This window comes from Ochotona curzoniae, unplaced genomic scaffold (genome assembly GCF_017591425.1).
Source record: "Ochotona curzoniae isolate NIBS_2020 unplaced genomic scaffold, NIBS_Ocur_1.0 scaffold_4506, whole genome shotgun sequence".
NCBI lineage: Eukaryota > Metazoa > Chordata > Mammalia > Lagomorpha > Ochotonidae > Ochotona > Ochotona curzoniae.
Genome location: NW_024467119.1, coordinates 70,285,030 through 70,310,876, shown reverse-complemented (window position 1 = coordinate 70,310,876; position 25,847 = coordinate 70,285,030). Strand labels below are relative to the sequence as shown.

General features: G+C 39.9%; 1 protein-coding gene across 3 annotated transcripts in view; it reads left to right on the top strand.

Moving 5' to 3' along the window:
• INPP4B (inositol polyphosphate-4-phosphatase type II B) overlaps positions 1–25,847 on the top strand; it is a 377,559-nt gene that overhangs the window by 9,037 nt on the left and 342,675 nt on the right. For all 3 annotated transcript variants that reach the window (XM_040967293.1, XM_040967292.1, XM_040967290.1), the window contains exons 3-4: positions 21,484–21,602; positions 23,680–23,796. In XM_040967293.1, the coding sequence (XP_040823227.1) occupies positions 21,484–21,602; positions 23,680–23,796 (236 nt within the window). The remainder of the gene's footprint in view (positions 1–21,483; positions 21,603–23,679; positions 23,797–25,847) is intronic.

Genomic DNA, 25,847 nt, shown 5'->3' with positions numbered 1-25,847 from the left:
TCTTGCTAGTTTGTTTTGTATAAATGATTGTTCTGACTTGTTAAAAATGCCAGTGGGAGAATGGAAGATGTTAGTACAAGTTCCATAGAATTTTCACTTTTAAAATAATATGCTAGACATATCACAGGGGATATCATGCACAGACATATATTTTTGTATTCATTTATTGGTTAAAAAAAAAAGTCACTTTGCTATATAGGACATAAGTTGAGCTTTAAAGCAACAAACTACGCAGCTGCTCAAAATTAGGCAAAGCTTGGGGTTCCTATATTTTATTTCCTCATTATAAATCTGTTACCATCTTCTTAATTTGTACACTATAATCCATCCCACACAAAATATTGTGTTCCGTGGAGCAACTAATTTCTAGGCATCTGCTAAGGACAGTGCGTTGTGCAGAGTAGCAGGAGATCGCTGGAGGAGCTATCATATTTAACAAATCCTCTGTTCTTAGCTCTTTAAAGTAATTATGTCATTTATTCCTTGCCGTGGTTCTGTAAGACAGTACTGAAAACAACTAATAATTATTCAGTACTGACTTGTTTACAAAATGTTGTTCTGAATAATTTACATAGATTAATTACTTTAATTCTCTCAATTTCATTATGAGTAATTGTTTTATTACCAGGCTTATTTTATAGATAAGGAAGCTTAGACAGGCACAAGTATAAACTGGTAAGCTCAAGGTGAGAAGTGTGGTAGGAATCCTGAACACGACCACCACATTATCTTTAACTGGCAAATGAATCTGAGATTCCCCAAAGATTAACCTTTCAAAGATCTCATGGGTGCCAAGTTTCATGTGCTTGAAGATGCTTCCTGTAACCATTGGCTTATAACACCCGCCCTTACACACGTCAGTGCTTCCCAAGAATTTGTTGGCAATACGTGAGACCCAAACAGCTGTAATAATGCTAGCCAGTTGTGATATAAGCAAAATAAAGCTACGGGCCTGGAACTGTTTAAGCATTGAGCAAATAGTGATTAAATATAATGATGGCCACATAGTAGATTTGGACCATGTCTTAGATGAACAGAATTCCACTTGGTTAAAACAAAATAAAATAAAACAAAACAAAACAAATGCATGAAACCATACAGAGGGAGTAGAAAACATGAGACATAAAATTCTAGAACGTATTTTCCAATGTGATGCATTTAGTGCTCATTTATATTTCATTTTTCATTACATATAACCCAACTTGAAAATAAGTTAAATCTCTACACATTCTCTTGCAGTATTTTACAACTGTTGCATGGATATTAGGAACTTCTTTTAAAGTTGCAAAGGAACACCAACTTTAGACTCTATTTATAAGAAATTATACAACTTGCAAATCATGAGAAAATTGAGTGTTACTCCCTTTCATGCTGTGTTAACGGAAACTTGGAGACTTAGAACACAGTTTTTACAGGTGTCCCTGGGAGTTGCTTAATGGCATAGAATTTGCATACAGAAGGGCCTTCCCAGGGATGTCCTTTTGTTTCTTAATTTTGACAACAATAAATAACTAGCAATATATTAGAGGAGTTAATTTTCAGAATAAACATTTACCAGAAACACTGAAATGAAGACAACTAAATAAAAATGTTAGTTTAGGCTGAAATTGAACCTGGGTAAGGTGGCAATATAATTCACCCATGAAGAGCTGGTCATGTGAGGTCAGTCTGCTTGCCCTTGCAGCCTCTACCTCGTAACTACCCAGCCCAAGTAGATGTTGAAGAAATGCAGTGTCTGAATCTATTTCCTGTCTCCAAAATGAAAAAAAAAAGTATCACCATCTCCTTTTTAAGGTTGTCATGAAAGCTGAGTAATTATGGTCAAAGCACTTAAACTGATTGTTAGAATATACTAAACTATGTATTAACTTTTATTAGAAAATTACCTTGAGTGACTATTTCACTCAGTCATCAGCAGGTTATGGCAGTGTATTTTTCATATGCAATGATAGCTGCCACTTATTGAATACCTTCTGAGAACCAGGTTGAGCCCATTCATTTTCACTTTGTTCCTACAAAAGACTCAATAGTCGGGTATCCCAACCTACACAAAATTATACCTCACAATTCAAAATTCAAAATAAAAATATATTTTAAAAAAAGACTCAATAGGTGCTTCTCTTTGTTCACATTCATTGACAAGTTCAGTGACCTTCATATGATCACATGGCTATTATTTGTGGTAACCCAAATTAATTTTATTTTAATAATTATTACAAAGGTGAATGGCTTGCAGACTCACATGCACCCTAACTAGGACAGAGAAATGCTGTGTTCTTTGTGTTTAACTATTGAAGGAACAGGAATAAGAAAAAGATGAGCAACAGAGAATTTCTAAGACTTCCCTAGTTTTTTTTTAAGATTTATTTATTTGTATTAGAAAGATTTACAGAGAGAAAGAGAGACAAAGATCTTCCAACCATTGGCTCACTCTTCTAAGTCACCACAACAACTGGAGCAAAGCCAGCATAAAGGCAGGAGCCACTTCCAGGTCTTCCACACTGGTGCAATGCATCCCAAATTTTCAGGCCCTTCTCTGCTGCTTTCCCAGGCTACAAGCAGGGTGTGGATGACAAGTGGAGCAGCTGGGACACAAACCAGTGTCTATCTGGGATACTACCACCTGCAGCCAGGTGATTAACCAGCAGACATCATGCCAGCTACCCCATGGTGTTTTGTACTATAGAAATAAAGATATAGTTGAAAGACAATAGCATAGATCTAATAGGGCTTCTTAGCAAGTGGGCTTCTGCCATGTGGAGATGCACTTGGCTCAAAGATTTAATGTGTTTTGTAATTGGCCTGGGACCTTTTCTTTTGCTGACCTGTGTCTATATTCTAGCTTGATACTTAGTGCAGATGTTGAGATATGTGCCGTCAGTTAATAAATAAGTGAAAATTATATGAGAGGTCACACTTATTCCTTACCTCCTCTTGCCATGACTGGATCATTTAACTGAACTGTGTTGCCGTGAAATATATCTCCTCTTCTTGTTTCATTTATTTATAAGTAGTTTATTGTAGAAGCTTTAGTTAAGAAGTGTCCTTGACCAGATGTCACTCTGCAGACTTATACTGATAGCAGAACATGGCTTAAGCAAGCCATTTGCTAATAGATTTCCCCCCTAAATAATTCCTTCATACTTTATTTCTTTAACATTCATTCAAGACCAATATACCCTATGTATTCTATTTCCCCTTCCATGTGTTCTATTAATTGCTTTCCCCTATTTTCTAGTACTCAGAATGCTACTCAGTGTACAAAGTAGAGCTTTCAGTAGCTGCTCCTACTCCCTTCAGGCTCTATTTGCTTTGTGTATAAACCGAAGTCCATAGAGTTGGTAAGGAGAAAGTAACCTTGGTGCTTTTATTTTTTTTAGGATTAATTTATTTTTATTGGAAAGTCAAGTATAAAGAGAGAAAGAGACACACACAGATCTTCTGTTACTGATTTACACCCCAAGTAACCGCAACAACCTGAGATAAGCCAGTCTGAAGCTAGAAGCCATGAGCTTCTTTCTGGTCTCCCACGCATGTGCGGGTTCCCAAGGCTTTGGGCCATCCTGACTGCTTTCTCAGGCCGCAGGATTGGAGCTAGAAGGGAAGCTGGGCTGCCGGGATTAAAACCAAAGCCCATGCGGGATCCTGGCACATGCACAAGGTGAGGACTTTAGCCTTTAGGCTATTGTGCTGGGCCCATCCTGGTGCTTTAATTGCATGGTTGAGATGGGTTAGTCAGCATTCTTGTTGGGCAGATGCCATCCAAACATACCCTGGGCCAACAGGGGACCATGTCGTGGGCAAGAAAAGAGACCTGGTAGAGTGGAAGGCAAGACTAATACAAATTCCCCTTATTCTGTTGTACAAAACATTCTGCTCCCAGATGTGTCTTATATAAGCTTTAGCATTTGCTGTTGGCAGAGATGATGCCTTCTGGTTTTTCAGGGGAAGGATCAGTGAGGTTGAGTGACTGACTGGCAGCTGCATACTTGGTAGGGGAAAATTCAAAGCTTTCATGTGTTCTGATTTCCTACCCCGCTACCTATATTTTACAACTGAGAGATTATTCACACAGCTGTTATCTGTAGTAATAAGAAGGCAGAAATGAGTTTGAACAAACAAGATATTCCCAGGTCAAACTTTGTTTAAATTCAAAAAATTCAGAGTGTTCTCTCCCATTGCAAAACCTAAACACATCACTCCATGTCACTTCATGGCCTGCAAAACAGCCTTTGTTTTCTAGATTTATAACTCTTCTGCTCACATTTCCTGTTTCCCTTTACTTGTCTTGGAGGTAAAATTAAGAAGGGAAAAATGGGGGGAAAAAAGGAGGGATAAGTGACTGCTCAATCCCCATTCTTATCCCTTAAAATATTCCTTTGTCTGTGAAATGTACCACCACATTCATTCCCATACTTTAGCTGCTACTTGATTTCTCTTTATAATCTCACATTTAACATATCATCAGTCCCATTTCTTTTGTGTTGGAAATGTGTTCTAAATTTCTCCATTGCCTTTAGTGGCTTGCCTTCACAGGCAGTAAATCAAATATCTGACCACATCCTACATGATATTTAAAGAGCAGGCCTTTCTCACCCTATCTTTTGCTGACTGAGCTCATTCTGTATCACCTGCTTGGGTCTCCTCTCTGCTTCTCAAGCAGGCCGCACATATCTGCTTTCATATTTATTATCTTCTTTCAGCTTAATCTTAGGGAAACACAATCATCACCCAAATGTCACTTCATCGGAGAAGCTTTTCTGGATCCAGAGTCTCCCAACTTTGAATTTTATTGCCAAATTTAGACTTTTCTCTAATTTCTCTTTTTCAACTTCTTGTCCTATTACACCATTAACATCCATACAATAGAAAATTTGCTTTCCTTTTTACTCCTGTGATTCTGTCACCTAAACTCATGGAACACACATTTTACATTTAAGGTATTCACTATGTGTCCAAGAACCAAATTCATGCATGGATTCTATTGTTTTATCTTCATGTGTTTCTTTGTAAAATAAATATCCAGACTGAGATATGCTCCTGAAATGCTTTGATGTTCTTGCTAGCCTTAATTCATTTTATAATTCCAAAAGAGTAAAACTAATTAACTGTTTGTATTTCATTGCTCACAAATTAAATTCAGAAGAAAGTTGGTCTTAATGGGCATGGGGTTCTTGAAGAGAGAGCTGACAGAAAGAGTCAGCTAAAAGCTGAGCTAAACAACTTGGCTCCTGTAACTAAACGGTATATCTGATGTGCAGAATTATCTGTATAAAACTGGATGTGCAAAATTCTACAATGTAACTGAGATAGCTGTATTGTGACACTCAGGAAACATGTGATTACTTGTGGATATTTGCTACTAACAAGAAGAAAACTAGACAACTGAAACAGTAGAAGTGGACTGATGTCAGAAAGTTTGCACATCCTTTGCTCCCTTGCTGAAGGAAGGCAAGGTGAACGTGGTGTTTCCGAGCATGGCTCAGCTATTTATATTAGAGCCTTTGGGCCATGAGATATGAGCTGGCTGTGGGTATAAGCCTAATACTGCATTGCTATTGGATTGAGTTTCACACAAAATGAGATTGTATACTAACCATACTTAGAGTGGTGATAGGTATATAAATGATTGCTCCGTGAAATGACTCTTTTTAGTCATGTCCTTAGTGTCTTCTGACATTCCTTATGTATAAAGAATGATTAATAATTCCTAATTCACAGAATATTTGAGCTAATAGATTTGGAAGAAAGAGGCACATACGTAATACATTTGTAGGAATTGAATAATTTTTTTCACACATTGCACTGGATCATCACAAGCATTCAGGATAGGTATAGTCATTGTCCTCATTTCCAGATGGGAATATGGAGACTTAATAAATCTAAAATCACACAGTTGGGATCAGGATATAATACCCTCAAATTCTGGCTATTCAAAGTGCAAAGCAAGTAAGAATAACAAGGTGACCTTTGAAAAAAAGTTATCCTACATTCTTAGTGTGAGGAGTCAAATGGGATAATTGGTAATTACGGTCTCTGGTCCCTGGTGAAGTTATTTGCAGATAAAATATCTCTCTCTGTCCTCCTCACACTTTGTAACTCTGCCTTTCAGATACAAAAATAAATTCTATATATATATATATATATATAAGAAAATATAAAATCTTGTTTCCCTCCTAGCCTTCTTTGGAAAGAGAAGATCCTAAAGTATTCTGGTTTTCCTACAAGAGTAGCGACTGGGCTGCTGAGTAGAGCATCAATTAGGATGTGAATTCTACCTCCCTGACTACCAGTTTTACCTTAAATTTAATAAGGGTCAAGAAGTCCCATTGATTTTTGAGCAGTTCAAAGTGTTGCCTTGCAGCTCTTTGAATTTTTATCCTGTAGAAGCAGAGATGGGGCATGAGATATCAGGTTTGAAGAGTTGGGAGGAGGGGGCAGCCCACGGGACCCTTCTGACAAGGAGCTGTTCTGTTGGAGGGAATTCCCCTCCCCACCTGTGATTTCATTTTTCGCCCTCCCTGAAATTGTATGTAAAAGATAACACCTCCACCATTTTCTCAGGTCTTTTCTCCTTTGGAGCCCTCTTCTATCACTAAGGCAGGGGACCTCTCTCTCTTAAAAAAAAAAAACAAAAACTCGTTTTGCATACTGAAATTCTCTGCATGAAAATTCTGCTTTAGAGAGAGAACAAGAGATGGACAGAAAGAGAGATCTATTCACTGGCTAATTTCACAGATTTCCCTGGTTGGCCTGATTGAGGCCAAAACCTCATCCATGTATTCCACATGGGTAGATGACTCTCCATGGAGAGCCCCAATATTTTGAGAAGTTTGCTCTTAATTTCTCTTAGAAATCCTGTCTGAGTTTTAAAATGTCCACTCTAGGTTATTTCCAGTCTGTTGGATTTGTGAGTGTTCTTCCTTTTCTAACCTCTACGTGGTCGATCTTGGTTTTTCTCACTTGTATACTCCTCCTTGTTCTGATGTGCTGTATCACTAGTCATTTCTAGCTTTCATTTATTTGTGTGAATCTTATACATGTATTTTTTTTCTTTTTCCTGTGAGTCAACCATCTTATGACAGAAAAATAAACATCCTCAAAGCCCCATTATTGAACCAAAGGATTGAGATTTTCTTTTGCTGACACCAAATAGCACCTAGAATTGATGATTCGAACAAAATGGGAGGGCATCAGCTTTGACTTTTCAAAATATCCTCCCCAAGGGATGATCTCAAAGGAGACAATAGATGAGAAAGTAATTATCCCCCTGGATTCATATATTTTCCTCATTCTTCCTTTCCCCCCTTATTGCTAATTCTTTAATTTAATATTTTAATCTCACTTTAAAATATCTGGCATTAGAGCAATAGCAGTTTCATAAAACTGTTGACCTATGTGTAGCTGCAGAGTCCAATGCATTGACAGGGACAATTTTTTACTAGTAAATTGTTGTCCTGACTTTAAGCACTACCTCTTACATTTAAGTCCTGAGTACAGTATATACTATGTAATCCTCCTGGAGCATTGTGGGTCAGGAAACTGCATCTGAGCACAGCCTTATTCAGGCTTTGATGAATCCCAGACCATGAGTCAGTATGAGGTATTTGCAATAATCAGGGTTGAACAGCTGCTTCCCACACTGCTTGCTGCTTCCTGTTCCAGCAAAGGGACCTCAGATTCTTGGGGTTGGGGAAGGGAAGTCGGGTATGGGTGGGTACTGCCAAGCCCTCCAGGTGAAATTCTTGGCTGCTGTATCTTCATTCTTCCCCAGGCTCCAAAATGCCTCCTAGACAATTAGAGTCCTCAGTAGAAGACCTGTAGTTTTGAGCAAACTTCTCTCAACCATTTCGCTTTAGCCTCCAAAGCACTAACTTGCTAGTCCTTTTCTGTAGCAGTCCTACTGGCCTCCTCTTTGTTCATGGATGGAACAGGGAAATAGCTCCGCCTAAACCACTCTCAAAAGGGTCTACCAGTGGGGTCTTCTGCTGATCCTGGGTAGGATCCTTTCTGCTTCCATGCCAGTAGTTATTCTTTGGAAATATGTTGCCATCTGAGCCCTAGAGAAGAGGCATGATTAAGGTTGTCACTTTTTCTTTTTTCTTATCTTTGATCTAGGGATTCTAGTGCTAGTCATACAGATTTCCAATCAGTGACTCATGATATGTCTTTTAGTATTCAACAACACGCTCCCCTGCTTGGCATAACATTTTCCTCCTTTCTTAAGCAGCACATATGTTCCTGCTGAAAAGAGCAGCAGAAAGCTGCAAGCACTTGTTTCAAAGTGAAATGTGGTTTTGGAGCAAGCACAAAAAGAGCCAGCTCTGCAGGCAGTGTTAGGGGATGCCAGGCCAGTTTGGGGTTTACAGCTGATAGCACAGGGTACCACAATTGACAGAGATGCAGGCACATACTTGTTTTTAATTCGGTTGCATGAAGCTGGAGTCTCAGCCACTAGATAATAATCAAGAAAACAAGATAAAATAGGTTTTGCTAAGGATCGATATGAGAGAAGCTGAGGGAGCAGGGGGACAAACTCCAGAATGGGAGTCTTCTGGTACTGTCAACAGTGATTTGAACAAAATGTGTTCTTTTCAAATGCAAATAAGCTATTTGCTGTACAGCTGGCACCTCCTGTGTTCCTCAGCAGAGGAGCTTTCCGGGGAGCACAATTGTGCAGGTAGAGTTCCCTTCTCTCTCCCTCCTTCCAGAATCCTCAATGATACTTAAATGGAGAACTATTCCTGGTTGGGAAATTTATGTTAGTATCAGTATCGCTCCCAACTAAGGCAATGCCTCTCATCTTTTCATCCATTTATAGTTTTCCCTTTAAAATGCTGACATGTTTTTATTTAACAGAGAGACATAACATGTGGTGGTATATTTCATATTATTCTGTTATGGGAAAACGTAACAGATTTTATTACGTGCCCTATTTCCCAACAATCTGAGTTTAGCCTTTTATATTGAGGAAATCACTGTAATTTATAGGTGAAGCAATTGTGATGAAAGTTAGGAGCAGTGGGTTTCAAATCTCAATGTAGCAGGATTTTTTTAAAAAAGCAGTACTCTATAACAAAGCTTCATAAATTCCTCCTTGTAAATTATTACCTGTATCTCAAGAACTCTGTCATCTGTTTTCTCCCTGTGGTATTAGCCTCATCCGTTCCTCAAGTTTTATTGGAATTCTATTATCAGAGTGCTGAGAGTTTTAAAATTCTACTTACAGGCTAAATCCTCATTGGGTATGCACAGGGCCACACAGAGCAGAATGTTATTGAGAAAAGTAACTTTTGGATACTGAGCTGAAAGCGCAGTCTTCATTCTTGAATCACACTCTGAAGTCTAGTAATATTGACTGACAGGTCAGTAGAAAGTATACATATGCATGGCTAAAACTATGAGGCAGAGATAGGCGCATTATTGTCCTGAACATGTACTAACATAACGAAAATATCTAAGCTCAGTGCCACCTTGCACCTGGTAAATGTTGAGTAAAGTATGCTTCAAACCTCCAGCTCTACTTTCCTTTCAGACACTATCTTAAGTAAAACCAACTAAATATATGCATCTGTTTATATGTACATACATGTACTGTCTGTATACATGTGTATGCATGTGTGTGATGTATGCATATTGCACACTTCTGTGTACTTATGTCCATATGTATGAATGTATTGCCATTGCTGATTCTAGTAGAGGAGCAAAAACATTATTTTAAGATGCCTCAAGGAATAGTGCATTAGGATTCCTTTATTTATTTAGTTATTTATTTATTGTTCACTTAATGTGTGTCTCTTTGTATGTCAATGTCTTGAGCCGACTTATTGTGAACCTTAAATACTGAATTGCTTTGTTTTGTCAATCATTAGAAACCTAAAATTAAAGTTCTGGCTACAAGTTATATGACTCCTACCATTCTTGGTTAAAAAAAAAAAAGATGGGGGACTGTTTTAAATTTGATATATTATATTTTGAATCATATGACCTAAAGGACAAAAGGAAAAAAGATTTCATGTGAAAAAACGATAATTTGAAAAATCTTGTTCTTGTTTTTTTAAAAAATACTGCTTTAGAGATGTGTGGGTTAATTAAATCACAACAGCTTTGGGCAAAATATCATAATTATTTTACCTCAATATAAATTTTAATGGTTAGTTACTTGGGAGAAAATCTGTAATTTGTAAGAATAATATATTCTTGAACATGTAGTCCTATATCTTAAGAATACTTTTATCAGAATACTACATAAGTTTTCTGTAAAAAGAAATAAAGGGTCATTTTATTTTGGTCCCAAATTTTTCAAAAAATTTGGAATATGATAGATTTTTAGTAGTACACATTTCTGTGAGATCCTTGAAAATTCCTCATATATTGCAGTGACTTGTATGACCTTGTCTTTTAGAGTGACAAAATAATAGGGTAGAGAAGAAATTTGAGATAAAGAGAACAAGAAGGGATAATACCAAATGAAAAAAATTGCATAAGGCAGGCTTTCTCTATTGCAAATAAATGAAAATGAACAGGAAAGGCAAGATGAAAAGCCACATCAAGAACAAAAGTCTATTAAAGATTCCACAGAGAATATAGAATGAGCACAGAAGGATATATAGCAATGTTCATAAATCAACACCTTGTGATTAAGAGCCACCCTCTTCTGAGCCAAATATTCAAAAGGCAATGGATGAATTAGGCTTTTAGTCTAGGAGGTAGAATGCCTGCTTCCAAGATCAGAGTACTGGGATTCCAAATCCAGCTCTGGAATCCAACATTCCACTAAGGTTCATCCCGCAAAGCAGCAGATGATGGCTCAGACAGCTGGGTTTCTGTCACCTGCGTGAGTCATATAGTTAAATTTGAAACTCTTGGCTTTAGCCTGGCCCAGCCCAATTGTTGTCATCATGTGGGGTATGAACTAGTGGATGGTAGCCCTCTGTCAAACTTTCTCTACTTTTAAAATAAATACACAGACTAAGTTCTATAAAAATGAGCAGGGTGTTCCTCACTTCTGATGTAATTCTAAAAGCATGGGCATTGGTGCGAGGAAGGAACACTGCATATTATGTCACTATTTTTCTATACATGGTTGAATTATCACAGAATGCAATGTGCAGGTCACTAGGCACATATCTTCTAAATCCGTTTAGAGAGTCAGAACTTAGAGGAATAAAAAAAAAGAGGAAACTAAAAACATATAAGGCTATTTTGCTAGCAGAGTTATTAGGGTGAGGGGCTATTAAGCTTTTAAGTGTTCCATATATCTTCTGATGTACTCTGTAAATTGATTAAACTGATTGTAATTACTAGTATAAAATGGTAAGTGTGAAACCATATAATGGAGTACAATAATTTATTACACTGAAAATATAACTGAAATTGGCTTATCAGTTGATTGGTGGAATCTAATTTTCTAAAGTGTAAGGAGGAAGAATAGATATGTGATGTTTGTGGAAACTTAACCATACATGAAGAATTTGAGAAGTGGATTAAACCCCATATGCTAGACTACACAGCTTTGCCCGCATCACCAAGGAAGCGGCTGACAGACTTAGTAGTAGTGATAAGATTTACAACAGAGCTTCCGAGGAAGGCTGGAGCCAGATGGTCATTTCCTTACAGCCCTGTTTTGTGTAGGCCCCTTTTCTCTCCTGGAATGCTGTGTTCCCATTGTCCTTGTTGGTCTCAATGGACATGGACGTATCTCTATTTTCTCTGAAGAGTCTGCAGGGCACACAGGAGGTGCGCTTCCATCAGACTGACGCCTGCATATATAACTAAGTGCTGACTGTCACATTTAGTTTTAATTGCAAGTTAAAGATACTTCATTAGTATGTGTAGCCTTTGGAGGGCCTGTCAGAGCAAGTTCAAAGCTTCTTAGTACATCTCGGTCATTATTGCTTCCCTACCTCCATGTTGGCCATGATCCTCTGAGTGAAGTGGCTCCACCTTTCCAGTCCAGTCTTTCCCTAGAGAGTGAATTGACCATTGACATGTGGCATGGCTGCAGTATGTTACACCAGTGAGAGGGAAAATAAAGCTTTCCTCTCTTGTTGTCTTCCCATTTATAAGTGTCTCATAAGAGGTGAAAATAACAACTATCCTTGTGCATATTCTGTTTCACAGACTATGTTAACGAAGCCTCATTTATGTATATATTTATTTATTTATTTGAGAAATATGATTCAATAAAACATTTTAAGAGGGCCTGGTGTGGTGGCCTAGCGGCTAAAGCCTTTGCCCTGAAAGCGACAGGGATCTCAGATGGGAGCCAGTTTGTGCCCCAACAGTCCCACTTCCCATCCAGCTCCCTGCTTGTGGCCTGGGAAAGCAGTCAAGGACAGCCCATAGCCTTGGGACCCTGCATCCATGTGGGAGACCCGGAAGAGTCTCTAGGCTCCTGGCTTTGGATTGGCTCAGCACCAGCTGTTGCAGCCACTTGGGAGTGAATCAATGGATGAAAGATCTTTCTCTCTGTTTCTCCTCTCTGTATATCTGCCTTTCCAATAAAAATAAAGAATTTTTTAAAAAGGGGTTTAAGAAATGCTTATAGAAAAACAAAAGAAAATAACCATGTGTATAAATTTAGTAAGTACTATTATTGGAAAAAACGAGTGTCTTTATCCCAAGTTATGGCCAATTGGGAATATTTTATATGTAAAGTTTTAAAAATGTATTTTAAGTATAATTACGAGATTGATAAAATGCATTTTGGAGTGTATAAGTTCATTCATATGAATATCAATAATGTTGAGGGACTCTCATTTGCCTGCAATTATGTATATACACACACATATAATTATATAGACAATTATATATATCATCATATATATAATTATAATAAATTTATGAAATGTATTCTTTTATTTTCATTTTACAGGTAAAAAATTCAAAAATATTCAAAAAGATAAAGTAACCTAACCAATCTCATATAGCTCATTAGGTTAGACTCATTCAGATAAAGTTTTGTGTCAAAATGAATTTTGTATCCACCATGTGCTATGCTATTTAATTTTTCTCTATGCTTAAAATCCCTTTGGCTGATTTTGAGTGTTGAGTTGTAGAGATGTGAAAATTCTTGTCAGAGTTCTTTTTACACCCCACCTACTTCGTTCTGGGGAAAAGAGGATAAAGTTTGCCAGATGTCTCATATACTTCATAGCAAGAAGTGAGATGACATGGTGCTTAGGCAAGAGAATTGACCTACTTTTACAGAAGAGAAAGTTCTTAGGGGAAGAAACAAAGGCTTGGGGTGGGCCAGAAAGTTACATCATCCCAGTGGGTCATGTCGTTGCTGTACTGAAAGCCTATGAAAGTCACTTGCTTACCTCCTCCTTCCATAACCAACACAAATTTTAGACCTGCTGGGATTTGAGGAGTACTGCCTGAATCCAAAACACTATTTAATGGGAGTCTTACAATCGATGATGGTTTAGAATAAGCTTTCTCATATGTATTGAGGTGTTTCTAGACTTTGATTCAAAGTTGATCTGAATGATAAAACGACTTTATGCAATGCAATTAACTAGACGTGATTTCAAAATGAAGGCTAAATGAGAAAAACACTTGATCTTCAAAAACAGTATTGCGGAGTAAACAGAATCTTTGACTCAACAGTGACTCTGAAGACTCCTGTCCTTTTCCTTCTAGACCCTTCTCCTCAGAGTCCAAGTAGTAGCCACAGCATCTAGACCAGAGAGCTTGACCACTCCTTGCCCTCAGGCCACAGTCCACAACAGATACATTTTTATGTGTAGCTCTTCTGGTGGCACACTGCACAGTAACAGGAATTTCAAACTTTAAACAGATTCTGAAATCAAGCCACAGTGGGTCTTCCTTTCTTTAGGCATTTGACAGCATCCCGGTCCCTCTTTATTTCTTTATTTCGTGGGGATTGAAAGCTGCCTGGATGTTCTACAAATCTGACTAGGGGTAGCTGAAGGCATTTTATATGTCACCATTGCTGAAAAAGTGTTATCTTCAAGTTGTTGATGACTATGTCAAAATTGACAAGGAAAATGATCACTCATACATTTTTAGTTTTTCTTCTGAGGAAAAGGGTTAGTTGTTTTTTAAGAATAATTTTATTTCAATTTTTATCAGTATTTAATTTAAAAAATATAATATGGTGGACATAAACACATATGGATCCTGAGCTATAATGCAGTATCTATTTAAATGCTTCTTGGTTTGGGAAAATACTTTATCTCACTCCAAAACAAAGCCATTAAAAGGCAAAAATAGATATACAAATCTATTGATGACTGAATGATTGCAGAGTAAAACTTATTTGTTACTACCAATTAGATTCAAATAGTTGGTACTTCAAATACACAAAATAGAATAAAAATCCTAAAACTTATGTTCTTTTAGCTTTATTAATTTTTAAATTTTCATTTAGAAGACAAAGGAATAAGGGAAGGGAAAAGGGGAAGAGAAAAAGAGAGAAGAGATGGAGAGACCAACACAAAGAGGGAGAGAAAGGAAGGGAGAGAGATCACACTTTGATTGGCTCCTTCTCTGTATGCCCACAGTAGCTAGGAACGGGTAAGACCACAGCCAGAAGCCCAGAATTCAATCCAGTCCTTTGATGTCAGTGAGAGGTACTCCAGTATGTGAACCATTATCTGCTGTTTTCCATGATGAGTTTTAGTATGAAGCTGGATTAAAACAGGGAAGTTAGTATTTGAATCAGTCAGTCCAGTATACAATGTGGTGTCCCAAGTAGCTGCTTTTTTCCCCTTTTTTTTCTTTGTTTTTGTTTTATTTCTTTTTTTAAAAGAATTTTTGATAATCTTTACATAGTTAATTAGGGTAAAAAGGTTCAAGGGCTATAGGGAAGTGGGTAAGACTATTATTTCCATATTGTTTCCTTCATGTATCTGAGGTAAAGGGGGATATTGAGGAAAAAGCCCCACCCAATTTCCCACCCACCCCAAATCCCAGATGTGGGGCATGCTCTGAGATACTTGCTCAGGTGGTTTTAAAAGTTCACCACTTAGGAATTGCTGCCAGTCTCACCACTCTGAGCACGATGAGGTCATTGAAGAATCCACTGATTGACATAGTCCATCATAGAGTCTCCATTTGCCCTGTATTTCACTGCTTCTGTCTTTTCTTGGTTAGGGTTCTGCATCTGGCATTTTGACTGGCGAGATCCCCAAAGAAACTTTGAGGTATTCCCAGACCAGATTCTTGTGTGTTCTAGCAAGCCCAGGGTCTGGCACAGTCCATTGCCCCTATCAGCTGGTGGTTGCAATTGCTGGATTGGTTCTGTTTTCAGATCTGATTTCCACTGGAACCAATGGGTGTTGCAGTCCAGCCTGGTTCTGCCCAGCACATACTTGGCCCTCACATAAACCAGTGGGAACTGGAGCCTAGGAAGGGTGACCCACAATAACCCCCACCAGGCCTGTCCACTGTCTTTGTTTGCCAGTATGTGTAGCAGACTAGTCCAGTCTGTCCCACATCCCATTTGGCTCTTGTACATGTTGATGGGTATTGAAGCTTAGTTCCATTGAACCAGCTCAACTATCCAGCCCTCATGGATGTTGTTGAGTGCCTCTCAGTCTAGCCACCCCAGCCCCTGTCCTAGTTTTTGTGCCCTCCTGTAGAAGTGGTAACCCAAGAGGGAAGAGCCCACTATTTCCCTCCCAGGCCTCTCTCACTCCTGGATTATGTACTCTCCAGGTGGTTCTGTAGTTTGACTTGACAGAATTAGCCAGCTTCTGCCAGCTGATGCTGTGGCTAAGCCCAAACAACCCTCACCCACTCTAATTTTGTTTGTACCAGTAGGAATAATCAGCCCAGCCTGGCTTTTCCCTGATCTAGTCCACATGAGTTGCACAGGTCTGTCCCCCTCCCAGCCCACGCCCTCCAGTGGGAGTAGCTGTCTGGCAAAGGGACCCCCGCCCCATATTCCCCCTGCCAGCTCTGCCCTCTCCCTTCCTGATTCTCACGTGTGCTGATTGGGCGTTGCGGTCACATCCAGTACAGGCAACCTCACCTTGGCATTCTGTGTTGTGCACTGGTTTTTGTTGTGACTGAGCCTGGCTCTACCCACACTCTGTTCTGGTGCTCGGATTTGCCATTGGATGACGTGAACTGATTCAGCCTGGTCTGCCCCCGACCCATTCAAATGTATGCCAGAGGGAAACTTTCCATGGCCTGTTCTGGGCTGTTTCCTATCATGCTTCTTGCACTTACCTGCAGGGACTGTGTCCTGCCAGAGGAGTTGCCCAGGCTCCTCCATCAGAACCTCTCCCAATGCCAGATTTTGCACATACCAGGGGGTCCATGACCAGCACTACTCAGTTCACCTCCTGTCCTAGCAGGAACAATGGCTTGTCCTGACTGGCCTTCAACCCAAGCTGGTTCTTGCTGTTGGATGTTTCAGCCCAGCCATGGCTCGTCCATACCTACATACAGCTCACATATGGCTCAGTAGGGGTTGAGACCTAGCCTAGTCTGTCCCACATCTAACCTGGTCCTCCAGGACACCAAATGTGTTGGGGTCTGGCCCGGTTTGGTGCATCCAGTCCCAGTCCATACTAGTTCAAAGGGAGACTACAACTGTTTCCTGATTAGAATGCAGCCCCCATTACAGCACATGCGCCCCTTGGTGGGAACCTCCACCCAGCTAGGGTGTCCCCTTAGCTCCCCAACCAGGCCTGTTCCCGGCCATAGATCACACGCATGCCTGTGGTTACTCTGACTCAGCTTGACTCAGCCCCTCACCTGTCCCGGCCTCTGCCTTAGACACTGTGGCTTAGCGTCCCTCACTTTCACAGACCAGTAGGTGCAAGAGCCTAGTTCGGCATAACTTGTGTTCCATGCTGGTTTCTAGTTTCACTTTTAGGCTAAGGTTTGCTCAGTCCTGCCCATTACATCCCATTCCATTACCAGTTTACACATTAGGCCAGTGCCCAGCACAGTCTGGCCTTCCATTTGGTCTTGTATGAGCTGGTGAATGTTGCAGCCCAGCCCACCCCACACCCTATTTAGGATGCTCATTCGGGTGCTGCTGCCTTGACCAGTCCAGACAGTTGCGGGTTCCTTTACCTGTGATTGATGGCAGACTCCTTGCTCATACCTAGCTTAGTCCATCACCACCCTAACTCTTGTGCTAACCAGTGGGGCTAGAATTTCCACAGGGTATGGCCCACACTTCGTCCACAGAATCTACCCCTGGATGTGGTTCTGGAGTGCTAGTTAATGTCATTGCCCTGTCTAATGTGACCCCTTCTCCTGATCCATCATCATGTCAGGTAATAGGATATCCTGCTGGACAAGCTCCGACCCTTAGCTTTTGCATGAACTGGTGTTTGGTGCTCAGCATTGTTAAGTGATTACAAGTTCTTCAAAGGAAGAGTTACTGTCATTGGGAATCTTTAGGATTGACTCATATCCCAGAAGCACAGGGGGATCAACCTGGAGCTACCTAAGCAGCAATTCAAAGAACCAAAACCCCACAGCTCCCCAACTGGGCAGCCAGCAGGCGAAGCCTGGCGCCAAATGGCATGCTGGCTGCCCAGGGACAGCTTACCACGTGCATGTGGTGGCTGGAGTAGGGATCAAGATGCCCTGTCCTGAGGCCCACCAGCAGCCAGGAGGTTGCTGGAGGTTTAAACCTGAGGCCCAAAATCGTGCCCCTCCCCAACCCCTTTCACTGCCCATTGAGGGCAGTGGGTGGGCTCAGGACCTACCCAGTCATAGAGACTTGTCCCCTCAGTGTACTCACCCTGAAGGGAGCAGCCCCTTAGCCCAGGCAGGCCCGGGGACAGCTCACCATATAAGCTGGTTGGATCCAAGCAAGTAGCTGCTTTAAATGCTGCACCTAACACCTGGCCTACGCCTCATAAAATGAGGCTGACTTGGGCTCAGAGTGTTGTTGCAGCCAGTGAAGCTAATATGTGCTATGGCACAATCCCTGTGAGCTCCATTTCCAATCTGGCTTCTTGCTAGTATTCTGGGGAAAGCAATGGAAGATGGCCCAAGTGATTGGGCCCTTTTCCCTTACATGGGGGAGCAGCATGAAGCTCCTGGATTTGGCTTGTTCCAGTTCCAGTTATCTAAGGATTGCATATATTTTCTCTTAGCCCCTTTCTCTCAAAATGTGTATGTGTGTGTGTGTGTTTGTGTCCCCTCCTCTCTGTTTTTTTTTTAAGATTTTAATTTTATTTTTATTGCAATATCAAATACACAGAAACACAGAGAAGAGGAGAGACAGAGAAGAAGATCTTCATCTACTGATTCACTCCCCAATCGCCCGCAATGGCCAGAGATAAGCCAATCCAAACCCAGGAGCCCAGAGCCTCTTCTGGGTCTGCCATGTGGGTGCAAAATCCCAAGGCTTTGGGCTATCCTGCTTTTACAGGATGCATGCAGGCAGCTGGATGGGAAGCAGGGCTTTTGGGATTAGAACCAGCACCCATATGGGATCCCTGGCGTTTTCATGGCAAGAACTTTGGCCACTAAACCATGGCACTGGGCCCCCTCATTGTTTTTTAAAATATAATATAAATAAATCCTTTAAAAATAAGGTAAGCCATTCTTGGCCTAGTTTTATTTGAGTAACAGGCAGTGGTGTGATTGGAAAACTGGTATAACATAGTTTGTTTTCTGTAAAGAGATTTTTTAAAAGATTCTCCATTGTCATCTACATAATTTCCATTCAGGTTATGTTTTACAGTGATCAATGAAAAATACTTCATGAGACAATACCATTACTCCGCATTTATCACCTTGGTAGTGGGATGATTTCTACATATTTAGATCTTTAATATTTATGGATTTCATTGAATGCAAAATATCAACTCATATTCTGGTTTTGCATTTACAAAGAAATATTAGAATAGCAACAGTTTTTAAGGAAGTAAGTTTGCTTGGATTACTAAAAATCACTTTTCATGATAATAAAACACCAATTACTGGTTAGTTTTGACAGTAATGTAAACATTAGTAAAGGTTATTTTTGCATAGGAAAAGTCCTTTTGTTCCATGTCCTGGCTTTTCACTTTTACTGAGAATCCAGGCAGTAGATTATCTGAGAGTATTAGGAAGGAGAGGGAGTTTGAGGCTATAGCTCAGGAAACCTGTGAGTCTCAGAATCTCTCCCGAACATCTTGTGTGTGATCCTCATGAATAGCACATGCTGTGGACTTTGGGAAGAAAAGAGATGAGTGTATTCTAAGCAATGACCTGCCGTTATGGTGTTTTATGTCTGCTTTTAGATATAGAATACAATAAAAGACAAAGTTCCATTTTATTGATTTTCATTCATTAATATTGGGGGTTCTACAGATTGGAATGAACAGCTTATTTCAGTTTAATAGTTTTTTGTTTTGTTTTGTTTTTGTCTTAATGGGGAGTGAGTCTGCGATTTGCTCTTATGAGATGGGGAACAGCTGCTCGCTTCTGAGAAGTAAGCACAGCCCACAACCAAATCTGATAAGAAGTCAGGGAATAAGTGGCTTACTTGCACCCAAAATGTTCTGCAGCAGATACGACCAGCATGCAGGCAACATGTGTGCATTGGGCATAAAATGGTTCCATTGTGAAATTGAAAGAATAGTTTCATTAATATTGCTAAACAGTGAAAGACAAACAAGAATGAGGAGCTTTTGACTTTGAGTAGAAATCTGAGAAAACAGGTGATTAAATTAAACACAAGCAGAAGAAATGATCAAAAGAACCACTAAAGAGCAGTCACATTTAAATCTAGCTGTTTCCTTCCTTCCGGTGTCTTGTTGACATCATTGAAAGCTTCATCAGTATTTCTTAAAGATATAGATTCTGTGGGGTGGTGATAAGTCATCACAGAGTTGTGTTCCAAAAGGAGAAGCCATTAGCAGAATGCCAGAAGGTGGGAACTCTTGCTGTTCTAGCCTAAGGTGCACAGAAGCCACTTAAAGATTCTTGAACAGATCTGTGAGTGAAAATTTCAAAACACATTTTTGTGATAGAAGAAGACATCTAGAGGAACTAAAAGTTGTGGTAGTTAAATACATTCTAGGTACTATTTCTTGTATACATGCTTTTCTAAGCTCTAATGCCTTTCTTAAAGACATGGTTTAAATAAGGGGTGTGTGTGGGGGGAGCGGTATTTTTGAAGCCAAACAGGAGTGAGAGGTTCCTAGAGTTTGACAACAAAAGAGGGGAAGTGAAATAATTTTGTCTAGTTTAAACTCATGGGGCTAAAATACAAATAGATCTGTTTTATTGCAAAGAAGCTGCTTTTTAATTTTTTTTTTACGTCTGAGCCCAGCTTCTATAAATGAGATGATCTGAAAGCGATTGAAAGGTGATAATTGCATCTGTATTTTCCTTTACTTTCAAGATTCAGACTAAAGCCATATTACCTTTGTCACAGTGGATGAAGCCCTGCAAATGAAGGCAGTGCCACAACTTGGCTTAAATGTTCCCCACCGCACCTCTTTCCTGCAGTGGGTACAGCAGTGGGGGGACAGGTGTTTGCAGCCCAGCACACCCTCACCTAGAAATCCAGGCCCTAAAGATCCCTCTGAGCTCCTCCATCCATAGTTGCAGTCTGTCCTAGGTACCACTGGGGCCAGACTTGTTCTGCCTCCGATGAGGGCATTCAGCATCGCATTTAGCAGCTCATCTTCCAGCCATGAAATTGAGTGAAGAGAAAAGATGTTAGGTTTGCTAAAATTGAGGGTTTTTCTGGATTCTCTTGAAAATTGGAGGAATGATATGTGAGAGGAGAAAATACTCAAGTAATTATGGTATAGTGGAGAGAGCTTGTAACCTGAGCTTAGTTGCTCAAGGGAAAGTTCTTAACTTTGGTGGCAGCAGCAACTATTAACCCATCTTTAACTCTTTAATTCCACTTGCTTGAACTCTAGCTTGGCTTTAATTCCAGTGCCTTTTTTCCTTTTCCTTTTTTTTTTTTTTTAACAAAACAGATCAAACCAAACCAAACTAAAACAAAACAAATTGTCAGCTTCCTCTCCTGCTTTGAGTTCTGCCCCAGACTTGTGTAGGACTGCAGGAAGTCAATTTCAGTGAACGTATAGGTAAGATTCACATGTGCATGCCAACATTTAACTGATCACTTCAGCGTTAGTGAAGAACCCGGCGTCCCTGGCAAGGCTAAAATAAACTTACTGTGTCCACACACATATATGAAACACCAGAGTTTAATGACTAATCCAAGGGACTCATTTAGAGCAGAGTCATGACACTAGAGAGTCAGGATCCTCGGAGCAGTCAAGCCTTGAATGAGAGCAAATGTGGTCAGTGGAAACGAACTCTCGGTTCAGCAACGTGGCACGTGACTTCCTATTTCTGTAAGGTACTTCCAAAGGACTTCCTCTTAAAACCAGCCAGAGTCCCAGGAGATTTCCTCCAGTGCGGGAACTCAACTCTACTTTCAATCCCCGGACGAAAGTTTTCCTGGAGATACGGTGTTAGCTTTTTTTTTTTTTTTCTCTTCTTTCTTTCTCTTTTCTCTGCGGTTGCCAGCATGCAAGGATCTCGTGGCTCCTGTCCGTGATCGGAAACTGAATACAGTGGTGCAGATCTCAGTAATACACCCTGCTCAGCAGAGTCTGACAAGATACGCCAGCACTGAAGTTGTGGAGGTGAGCTTGACAGAGCAGCGCGGGCATTATTCTCCTCTCTCTGCCTCTCCTTGGTCTCTCCCTCCCCGCCCCTCAGCAAACAGCTGAACTGAGCTAGACAATGGTCCGTACCGTGCTATGTTACAGGCGCCTGTCATTAGGAACACACAGCTCATGTTATCAGGCATACATTGGTAACTTGCCAGAATGAACAAATGGGGGAGGAACTTGCCATCTTCATCAAAAGGCTTTAGGTTTCTTCCATACTAAGAGAAAATTTTCCACTTTTCAGATTCCTAAATTGAGAACAAAGTAGAGAAAGTTAAGGAGAAAACAAAACTCCACTCACAATAACACTTTAAAATCAAAGAATATCCTCTTTGTGGGAAAGGGGAGTTGTATCGTGCCCTTGAGAGTTTTAACACATTCAGGGTTTTTGCCCTTTCCATTTTTCCCCTGTCTGCTTCACCCCCGGTGGGAACTTTCCATTCTCTGCTGTTACTGTGTTTTCAAAGAAAGGTGGGTGACTAACCTGTAGTGCTTCAAGGCTAAAGGTGTAACTCTTACTCATCAGATGAGAGATTTCCTATTTACATTTATTGTTACTAATACACATTTAAAATGTGTCAGGAGGAAGCTCCTTATTGTTTTGGATCCCATTCAAAAGAGGAAGCGTTTCCTTTCTGATGGTTGTGCTCCACACATTTCACAAGCCTGCTGAGTGAGAGGTGCTTACTGAACATGTGAGGCCGGGAAAGTATACTTTAAACTCCTTACGGTTTGCTTGTTTTTCTTAGACTTGTGAGCCACCCCTGTTTGCAATAAGGAGTTTCTTTGTGAGCACCTAAGGCGGCCTCCAGACCTGGCTGGGTTAGAACTGACTGCTGCTTTGATGCGGTTGGTGGAATAACTGATTTCAGCCTGGGCCTGAGTCATGTCTATTATGGGAATGACCCAGATACTGCCTGTAGCCTGGAATCTGCTCATTGGAAACTGGGTTTCATTGCTGCTTTATGAAGAGTTAGAGTGCCACTGTAGTTAAATTTAATGTAGTCTGATTCTTGTAAAGACACTTTGGCTAAAATCATAGAAGCGTTAAGTTGACATGAAAAGCTTTTCCAAGTAGTCTAAATTAACTGAAAAATTTAAAACTGTTGTCAGAATTTTAAGTGTCAATTGATTGACTTTTGTTTGCATCCATTTATTAAAACTGTGATTAAAATACTTATATATAAGATTTACTATCTTAATTATAGGAAATCAGCACATTTCAAAGTTTTATAGAGCACATATTGTAAATTTTGTCTGTTTTAAAAATATTGAATAAAAGAATGGACCAATGAATAAAAGTTCAGGCTGTGAGAAACCTGCCTAGGCAACAGATTAGTAGAACTCTAATAAACATCCTTGTGTTTGAGTGGGTACTCTGGCCCCCACCCCCACACATACAAGATTTAATGTTGACTGTCAGCTGTTTAAAAATGAATTGCGAGTCGCTGTGAGACGTGTCCTGTTCCCTGAATCCTGAGCTAGTGGATTCATAGTTCCAAATCCATCATATTTAGAGTTTCTTCCATTAGTTTGCAAGTAAGTTTGGGTGAAAAATTATAGATGAGCATCTAAAACCAAGTGGTTATTACCAGTGTAGCTTAGCATGAATTCTTACGTAAAGGAAATAAAGTAGATAGTATAAGGTTATCATATGGCTCTGCATGAGAAAATAACTTCATTTTAATTAGATTAATCCACCTCAGATTATCTACATAAATTACAAATATATGTATTAAATGTATTATAAATACTGACAACTTTTGCTTATAATGAAAATAAAGTGTTTCTCAAGAGTTACTATCAACAGCCCTGAGGATGGTGCAGGTCCTACCAGATCAATTGGCTATCAACTATTATATCAGTGCTTTTGGGGCCTAGGCCTTGTAGTTCTTTAGTGACATTTGGGAGTTCAGATCTCTCTTGGTGTAGAATCATTTCCTAGAAAAACACACTCAGGCACACTTTCTGCCTTCTCAGGTGTCACTGCATGCTGCCAACTGCAGTTGTTGCCTTACTGAATCAAAGCTGCCTACTTGTGTACTTACAGGGAACAAGGGACCCGCTGTTTCTGACGGGTGTCACATTCCCATCTGAGTATCCCATCTATGAGGAGACCAAAATCAAGCTAACGGTCTATGATGTCAAGGATAAGTCTCATGACACCGTGAGTATTTGTCTTTGTCTGGCTTTGGGAAAGGGAAGAATTCATGCTTTTCACAACTTGGATTTTTATGTAACCGACATTTTTCAAAGAGGATATGTGTTCATTGTTTATGCTTGTTTTATAATTATAGTTTGCTGAACATGTTTTTTTCTTTTTTCAAACTAATTTGATTTTGAGCCAAATTGACACTGGATCGGGAGTAAGTAATTTCAGAACAGATTTTCTCTTTATCTGAATGGCTAACTTGATCTTAGTGTTTACATTTAGAGTTGATGTTGTTTTGATTTGAAGGGGCAATTTTGTGGGCAGAAAACAAAAGGAAGAGATTAAATAGTGTTAAAAACAAAGCTTCCTGAATATTGTAATCAGTCTAAAATAGGTGATTAACCCAAGGCTCTATTCTTACCATTTTTCATTGTATATGGAAAAGATTTCCCTAATACATATATTTTATGGGCACTGAAGCCGGAAGAGAAGGCCATTGGGAGGAAGGAGGCATCCACAATCTGAGCTGGTCTCCTTACAAGAAAACTAGGTAAAACCTCAGGGATCTTTTCTGGTAAATGCTTCAGTCTTCCAACCTGGTTTGAATTTCTTCCAGCAGGATCATTCCTCCTGATTTGACAGTTCAAAGAAGGGTTATCTCGAGAGGTCACTTGTACAGTTCCTGAACAGTAGAGAAGGTGCTCCTGGGAAAGGCCTGCCAGGGCCAGCAGCTCTTTCATTGAAGTCTGCCCTATGCACGTGAATTAATTCATATTTTCAAGGCACCATTACTATTGGAAACTTGCTTGTTAACAGTGAAGCCTATGATATGCAGTGCTTTGATGGCAGGTAGGCCAGTAGGTTCTCGAAAAGTTGTAAGGCACACTGCTGGTTTGCAGCAACATGCTGTGCCTGCTACAGGGGAAATGTAGTTTTAGACCCTGCCCTTATTTGGGCATTTCTGCTTTGCTCAGGATGACAGTTTCTCTTTCCTCTACTTTTTTTTTTTTTAAAGTGCTGAATGTGTAAGACAGGTGGAAGTAACTTACGTTCAGTGAAGTATTTAGTAAAATAAAACATGCTGTGAGCATACTTCCAAAGTTCCACAGAAAATAGGATTATGAGTTTATTTGCATGCAAAGGTTTTAAAAGTATCTGTTTTTTTTTTCATATGAAATTTCTATGCCCTTTCTGAAGACCCCTGTTGCAGCAAAGGGATCTCCTTCCAGCCACTGAAATGCACAATCACACCCATGCAATAGAAGAGTAGTACCTGCAGTCCAGTTAGGAAGGCAGACCCTACGGCTAAACTGGTTCATGCTTGCTGCTCACTAACTTTGTGATAGTTGATTGTCCACGCCTCTGTTTCCTCACAAATTTAGTGACACTGTGTACAGATTAAGTGTTTAGAAGTCTGTTACTGAATGAGCAAGTCTAGGCAGCTCCCATTATACTGTTATTATTTTGGCTGTTATCTTACGATGACTACCAAAGAGGGTAATATTAACCGAGGCTTTTTTCATCACCAGCTAACTTGTGTTTTCCTGAGCAGTCCCACATTTGTTTTGACTTCATTGAAAAAGAGGCAACATGCCATTTTAAAGCTGGCAAATGCTTAGGAGTGTTGCCATTGTTTTTCAGTTTTCCTTGACTTTTGAGTTAACTGTAGAAAAGGAATAGAATGTGACAGGGACATCCAACCTGTGTTTGAACAATGGATTAAAGACAAGGTCCCCTTCTTTCAGAGAAGACAGGAGGAAGGAAAAGGAACAAACCCAGATTTGGAGCAGTGGTTCAAATAGATGTGGTGTGAAAGGTGACAAGCTGTGCTGAGAAAACACAGCAGAGAAATGACCAGGTTGAAAGGAAAATCAGAACAAGTGATGATGGGATTTTATGTTCTGCAACACAATTGTTAAATCCAGTCTTCCAACAATCCACTACATAGGACGGAGTGTTGAAAGGGCAGCGTGCAGGGATACCATGGTAGACACGTGAAAATGTGGTTCTATATTTTGGGTCTGTGAAATGTTTAGAAAAATCAAAATTAGAAATATTAAATAGTT